The 8,187-nt window shown below is 38.7% G+C and overlaps 1 protein-coding gene across 1 annotated transcript; it reads right to left on the bottom strand.

The window, feature by feature from the left end:
- Nucleotides 1–7,931, bottom strand: CHUP1 (Hydroxyproline-rich glycoprotein family protein). Its single transcript, XM_077397617.1, has 10 exons — nt 7,551–7,931; nt 7,243–7,445; nt 6,888–6,976; nt 6,002–6,778; nt 3,083–4,495; nt 2,859–2,990; nt 2,305–2,486; nt 2,045–2,156; nt 1,473–1,616; nt 1–668 (listed from the first exon to the last, which is right to left on the bottom strand). The coding sequence occupies exons 2-10, from the start codon at nt 7,337–7,339 to the stop codon at nt 567–569; spliced, it is 3,048 nt and encodes a 1,015-aa protein (XP_077253732.1). The 5' UTR covers nt 7,340–7,445; nt 7,551–7,931; the 3' UTR covers nt 1–566.
- Nucleotides 7,932–8,187: the final 256 nt, after the last annotated feature.

The raw sequence follows: 8,187 nt of genomic DNA, 5'->3' as shown, positions 1-8,187 counted from the left end.
AACACTTCCAAATCATACATTGTTCTCCAATAAATCTCCCCCATGACCTGGGAAAAAAAAAACAGAACTTCCGAGTTGCGACCATAAGCAAAGCTCGACATAGATTCAATGCAAATTATACATTGTTCTCCAATAAATCTCGATGAAGGTTGACATAATAGTTCACATTCAGGACGAAAGAGTCCGCTTATCCAACGGCCAAGATCATCTTGGGTGTAGTTCACTTTCCTCGGGCCAGAGATTGTGTAATTCTTACTAAGTTCATCACAATTTGAATGTCAGTAATCTTTTCTTTCTGATTACATTGGACTAAAGCCCATGACTTCCCCTTGCATGAGTGAGGTTCTTTGCCACTCGAACACAGAGGCATTTCCAATGCATGAACTTTAGTTTACACTTCTATCATTGCCCTGCATAGACAAATATATTTGCTTGAACTGAACTGATAATTGTTACAATCATATAAGCCCGATATATTACATAATCTCCAGAAGCACTTGTTGGAGAAGATGAAATCAAAATGAAAAATTGAATATATAAGCATGAGAAGAGGAAAAAGAAAACTCTCATGCTTCATGTTTATCAGTCTGGCCTGTTCGTGTCGAATTCGCACGGTTTCTTAATTCTTCAAAGGTCCGCATGCTCTCTGCGTCGAAGCCTCCTGCAAACTGTAAACAATCCAAGCCAGAAGTCCAATTAGTTTTTCTACTCAGAATAAAACTAATCAAATGTTGGAACTCGATCAGATCCTAAAAAATTTATCAATTTAATTACTGCCAGTCTCTTCTAGGTTGGTATCTTCCTCTCATAAGATGTATTATATATGTCATTAGGGTTACATGTGAAAAGTCAAGAATATCCCTAGTCGGGTATAATAGGGAATTTTGGAAAATCTTTTTTTTTAATGCCACTCTGTAGACCTTCTCAGCTGTTCAACTTTTGCATGTCATTCGTCCAGAAAACTCGACCAATGTAAATAAATTATACATTGAAACTCAGTGTATAAACCATCTTTGTCCAGTTGTATAACACTATAACACATCAGTTGAGACCACCCAACCAATGGGGCATCTCTTGAATGGTATAGCTAACCTAAAAACCACAATGATCAAATGAAGCTACTCAGCCAATCTATGGGATCTAGGGGGACATTGCTCATAACTTCTGATCAGAACCTAAACATAGCACCAATTAGATGACCGAGATTGTTTATGAACTAAATTTAAGTATAATGTTTATACACAGGATCATTCCTTTTTTTTAATTCCATAGAAATTGGTTCTAATATGGGAATTGAAAATCCAACAGGGTAATAACACTTATCCTGCATCATATTTTGCAATGATTTCATATTCGAGCATGAAGCTCCTTCGCTAAATACTCAGGAATGCTATTTATCATCATGTTAAGTAACATTCAAACCATTGAAATTTGAGGTATATGAGATAAAATGTAGACCAATGGTACTTTACCTGATGAACACGGAAGGCAAAACGCACACCTTGCAGAAGCAAAAATTCTCTGTTTGGCTCCTTCTCAGGTCCACTTAAAGCATCAAGCTCAGATGCTACCCTTTTCATGTACTTCTTTGCCAACTGAACGGACGAGAGCTTGATCTGCAGTCAGAAAGAAGAATGTGATTACGCCATTTTCCAATGCTAACTGAGTTTACAAGTTTTTAGACCATGGAAATGGTCAAGGGATCCGTCAATTTTTAGAAATCATTTTTAATGTTTGATTTGTTGCCCTCTTCAAAAATTTTGTTGTCAGATGATGTGAACTAAACCATAGTGAAGTTTCATAATTATAGCAAGAACCATGTTAACAACTCAAAGAAGTGGAAACCACGATCTAATTGACATTCCTGCATATAAATGCCATGAATATGACTAATCTTTCTGGTTCTGCAAGGAAAATCAAATCCTGTAACTGGCTCGTACAATACGTCCCAGGTTTTCTAATTCTAACAACAGAGACAGTTCCTTTATAAAATATTACCTATCCAAACCCATTGGAATTTCATAGATGATTTAAAAGAGCATACCTTGCCCACTACGCCCGAGTCCAACAACCAATCCACTGGAATGCCGAACTCCCTGTACCTTGACATAGCCATATCTCGAGTTCGTAGGAGTGCATAAACACTTTGCTCCACTCTGTTGTAAAATATGAAAAAGAAAACAACAAAGAAAGAACAACAGAATTGAGTCCTAAAAAAAGATTAAAAAAAATGGTTACTGCTTAGAGCCATCAGAGATTTAAATGTAATATTTCAGTGACAATGATTTGGCAGTAATCACTTACTTCTCAAGCAATGAATACATCTTTTTTAGAGCGGATTCACAGGAGAGTTTTGGATCATCAACAAAAGATGAAACTCGTTTCTCCAACTTCATAAGGTCTTGGTATTCAAAAGCTGCCTCCCTAAATGCATCAGCTTTCCCTTCAGGCCAATCAAAGTGTTTAAGGACTGCACGTTCATCAACCTATGAAAAATACAAAACATAAAAGTAGTCCATGAATACAGGTGACTGCGTGCATCCGTAGGGAATAGTACCACCCTAAAAATTGGGGTGGGGATACACTATGTCATAAAAAAATGTAGTCCATAAATAATATGTCTCTAGATAATCGAAAGTTCAAAAATGATATGTTTTTAAAACAAACCTAGAAGACCAAATGATAATAATTGCTTATAGCTTGAATACCAAATCCATTCACTAAATTACCAAGCAATCCAGAGTATCTCAAATACAGTTTAATCTAGCATTTAATTGAGAGAGACCCTAATCATAAGCCTAACTTACAGGAAGAGTGAGATGATAAACATACTTGAAGAATAAAAGTTAAAAGCATACCAAGAAGGAGAGTTCCTCATCCAGCCAGTTCACAAATGACACTAGATCTTCTATATTGGTAAAAGAAGCTGCCCGGACTTCAGTGGCCAAAGATTGGACAAAATCACCTTGAGTCTCCACATCGGCTTTCACCTGTATCCAACCCACTTTCACCTTTAGAACATCTCCTTCAAGAGGGGGAAAAAAAAACTTTGACTAGGAAATAGAAGAAAATTGTGACTCACGGCTAACAGAAAAGTTGATCGGTTTTCAATCTCCCCAATCATGTTACTCCTAATATCTGCTGCACCTGCATTGGATGCTGTGGAACTTATGGATGTGGGATCCTTTTTGGCTTCACGCTTCATCAAGGACTGATAGAACTCAACAAGCTCAGGAGCTCTATGAACTTTGTCGCCAGTCCCTGGGCCTTTCGATAAACTTCCTGGTGGTGGCGGTGGGCAAGGTGGTGCACCAGGCAGACCGGGTGGTGGTGGTGGTGGTGGTGGGGGGGGCGCACCCGGTGGTGGTGGTGGCCGTGGTATGCCACTAGGAGGATTGTTAGCCGTAGCATCAGTACCAGTAGAGCCAGTGGATGATTTAGGAGGCGGCCTAGGCACCCTTGGATCCCTCTTCTCAATGTGGGCAAGTTTTATTTTGCTCACAATTGGGGTATCAGTATCACCCTTATTGTCATTGGATTGCTCAGTTGAATCACCAGCAGTACTATCTTTCTCCTTTATTTGAGTGAGTTTCGGTGGTAACATGATGGGTTTTCGTCTTTCTACCTTGACTCTAGGCTCAGTATTTGAATTTGAACCATCACCAAACCTCTCTGCTCTTGCTATCTCTGCTTTGTCCTTGATTGCCATCTCCCTTTCCAGGGCCAATTTGTGACGGTCCTTATATGCGGGGTACTTGTCATCCAACACGCCTTCAACTGATTTCGACATCAGCTGGAATGAAGACGCAACATTGTTTAGTGAATCACTAGGCGAAACTCGTGTTTTTATTTGCGGTAAATTCGGAGACTCAATCGATTCAGTATTATCCATTTCTTTCTTCCCAAATGTAGTAATGGAAACACCATCGCCGGCATTCCTTAACATAAGGGCCTCCAACGGACCCCGGGACATAGATGATCTATGGCTCATGCTAGTCCTAATTGGAGAATTTCCTCCAAGGGACCTAGTTGGTGATGATATGGCACTATTATCGTCCTTGCTTTTCCCCCACCTCTTTAACTTCTGAATTAGACTATGTTTCTTACTGACACTGCTGTATTTACTAGAGTTGCTATCTATAGAAACATTGTCGTAGTCTTCACTCCCAGGTGACGATGGAAGAGAAGAAACACTTTCTAAATCGGTGTCTCCCTGCCCCCGTTCAGACCCAGCGTACTCTACCATTAGCTGTTTAGCTCTCTCTTGAGATCTTGGGCTCAAACTCTTGCTGAGATCACGGGCAGATGTCTTACCAGCCGGTGTTTGGTAATTCCGCAGTTCGTACCTCAAACATGCATTGACCCAACGTAGATATACCAATTCTTCAACCTCGCTAAACCTATTCATTTGCAGTCCTTCCACTTGCTTGGAAAGGTCTTCGTTTGCGTGCCTCAAACTATTGGTCTCCTCTCTCGCTTTGGCAACCATTTCACTCTGCATCATGATGAAACAGATATTTTTCACAAACATTACTCAAACTCAAATATGTTTAAACCATGATTTAGTAAAACCAACATCCTTAATCACTTAAATCAAAAGGCACAATAAATTTTCAACTTTAATACTAAATCTAGTATAGCTTATTAATATGAAGATTAATAAGCTATACTAGATTTAGTAAAACCAACAGCATCTTTCACTTAAATCAAAAGGCACTTTAAATTTGAAAATGTACCCAATAAATATGGGGTATGATTTATATAGTTAGATCAAGCAATACTAGATTTGTTAATATCGTTTATAGTGAGGCTCAATGGTAATCTTCTTCATTAACATTAAGTAATTTTTTTAATATTTAGGGATTTGTGTGTGTGTGTGTGTGTGTGTGTGTGTGTGTGTGTGTGTGTGTGTGTGTGTGTGTGTGTGTGATCTTCCCTTGTTGCCTTTTTTTCTTTTTACTTTGGCAAATATATGGGAGTCAAACCCTTTTTTTGAAATGCAATCATCATGCTTGCATCTATCTCTCGAACTAACATGACACCAAAGAAAGTTTATTCTGTGATTATTCTTCCTGCACATATGGAAGTTCCTCCAATTCCGTCAAGCTAAAATTTTCCAGCTAAATTGTTCAGACTTAAGGCATTAACCATAAAAATGATAATTCTATAAATTTTGAAATAAAAAAGAATAAAATAAGCTGGCTTTTAAAATAAACTTCAGACATCAAATTTCCATGTCTCACTTTTGTGGGCAACGATGTCCAGATAACAGCTAGGCTACACCACAAAGAGTCTCACAACATAAAACAAAAGAACAAACAGTACCTAAATTGGCAAAAGAAACAGTTAGAGAAAACAAGAATGCTCTATAAAGGAATCATCCCATTGTAGCATACACACCAGCATTCATTGTATGTGTTATTAACCACCATCAGATCACAATCAGACAGTGTTGATGAGTGGGACCCAGCAAGCAGAGTCCCCTATCTTGAACAAGTGGTAGGCCTCAGTCATCACCACTATTTGTTCTTACTCAGAGGGTAGTGAATAGCAATATAAACTAAATGTTCAATGCATACAAATCTATCCCGGATCATTCCTCAAATTGTGAACGCGCGCGCGCGTGTGTGTGAACCAACCAATTACTTCAAAAGCTTAAGCTGTTGGAGATGGTGTTATTTAATTTTTTATACTTTAACACTCCTCCCACGTGTGGCCCCTCTTTTTAGGGTTGGCCTACACGTGGCACATGTGGCCCGTCCTTTTGGGTTGGCCATTACATGCGGATTTTTAATATCAAGGAGTTTTGAACCCAGGCAATTTGCTCTGATACCATGTGAACCAACCAATTACTCCAAAAGCTTAAGCTGTTGGAGATGGTGCTATTTAATTTTTTATACTTTAACAATATATATATGGTGTATTTAGAGGGCTGCTCAGGCTACACGATACCTCAGAAACCTTTTCCCTATGTATGTATGTATAATGCATGAAATTTTACCTCCGTCATACTGGAGAGGGATGTTACTCTAGCTTCAGCTGCATCCAGTTTCACAGTCAATTCCCTCTTCTCATGCTGCAACTCCTTATTCCTCCTCCTCAGCTCCACGACTTCCACCTCTAATTCTTTCACAGATTTGAGCTTATTTTCAAGTTCCGCATCTCTCTTGGAGGCCTCCTCCTCCTTTGCATGAAGGCTCGTAACTTGCTGTTTGAGCATCAATAACTGCCCTTTTGTCTGGTTGGCATCAAGCTGTATCTGTCTCTGGAGCTCCTTAATCTTATTTCTTGCTATCTCGAGCTCCTTCTTTGCCGAAATGCCTTGTGCAATTTCGTCTTGGAGCTTTTTCCTTTCAGCTTGTAATGAATTAATGGTGATGTTCAGCATGTCAATCTCAACTATTTTAATTTTTAGCTGCCTCTGTAACTCAGTAATGTCTGACTCCTGCTCTTTTAGACCATAGTATTCAAGCAATTCTCCTTCAAGTTTCATTTCTCTGTCTTCCAATTCCTTTACCAGGTCCCGTAGCCGTTCTAATTCATTCGTGTTGTTTGCCATCTCGATTTCATACACCATGTTATCTTTCTCGGCATCGGAGCTGCTTTTGATATCAAATTTGTCATTGGGTAAGGGGAACTCTATCTCCCCAGATAAAAGATCTTCTAATTCAGGAAAAATTTGATCCTCTACATCTACAAGAGCTGGATTACTTAAAGATGGGCTTATAATACTGCTAATTCTTTTAACCTCTTCCTCCTCTTCCTCTTCCTCCTCCACCTGCAACATGTAAAATCTTTGTGTATCATTGGCATAAAGGACCAAATTGAGAACTTCTGGAAAAATGATTGAGGTGAAAAAACAACAAATAGGATTCTAGTATACATACATGCTCCTTTTCTGGGCTTCCACTAGTATCTGTAAACTGCTCTTGTTCTCTTCCATGTTGACGTTGTTCAAAGCTTTCCTTGTCATTTTCTGAAGTTAGAATCCAACGTAAAAGATCAGAAAATAATAATTGAACAATAAACTTGATGAAACAAAGACAGAGCACAAGTTTCCATCAGTAAAATCTTGGTAGTATTAAATTACCGAACTAAGGCACAAAAGTTTACACATTGATACAATTTAAAGACTGGATTTCACTGCTAACAATTCCCAATAATAGAAATTTGAATTAGCAACTCTATCTAATAAATTATAGTGATGGGAATAACTTTTTCTCAACAACAAAAAATAAGTACCTGATGGCTTTACTTGACTAGGCCTCGAATAGTTGACCTGCCTAACTCCATAGGCTGCAATTGAAGCAGCAACTAGGAAGCCTAATCTGATAAGCATGTAGATTTTAGTGGTCAGCCCTTATAATTCGCTCCTCTGCAGCCAGTTCTGAATCATTCACACTTCCCACAAAAACACAGTCACCCCCTCCTCCTTATACCCATACCTAATCAAACCAGAATACCAGGAAACCATACATTAGGTAGAGATACAACAACAATCAAGAAAAAGAGAAAAAAGAGAGCTCAAGAAGATTTAGTTATACACATACAGAAGCATATTTAACTGTACACTTAAACCCCACAATCCATATTATCAAACCAGACCCATCACAGAGCTCAGAAACGTAGAAAACCCATTTCAATATCCATCTCCCTAACCTAGAATTATCCCATATCTACAAGTTTATGATAAATGGACGTGGGTCTATCACAACTTCTTCAACCTATCACTGAAACTAGTGGCTCGAGCAGCCCAATGAAATTTACTATGTGGGTCTATCACAACTTCTTCAAAGGAATGCTCAAACAACAAAGCTAGAATACTGACAAATTCCCCCAACTGTAATTTTTTACGAGACCCCCTCCTCTTTTCATTTGTTGGATTGGATATGCCTTTCCTATTGCCATGAAGTGGGATGGAAATTAGGTGGCTGCATTTGGTACACACAAAAGATTAGGGTTGAAAAGTGAGGTCTGTCATTTAATTCTCAGCCATTTGCTACTTGGACTGGCATTCAAACAAAAAGGCAGAAATTTTTGGGGGTTTTGTACGTTTTTTGGCTTCTGCTTTTATTCTATTCTGAATTGATTTAACGGCAGTCTTAATCTTTGGAGCCATTCATAAAGATGACAAACGTCACCAAATTTTCCATGTTTAGGTTACATAAGTTGGGTCAGGGCCTTAAA

Source organism: Tasmannia lanceolata, unplaced genomic scaffold (assembly GCF_043159265.1).
Source record: "Tasmannia lanceolata isolate RefF3 unplaced genomic scaffold, GAP_Taslan_0.1 ptg000015l, whole genome shotgun sequence".
Lineage (NCBI taxonomy): Eukaryota > Viridiplantae > Streptophyta > Magnoliopsida > Canellales > Winteraceae > Tasmannia > Tasmannia lanceolata.
Note: the sequence above shows the minus strand (reverse complement) of the source record. Positions and strands in the feature narration are given on the sequence as shown.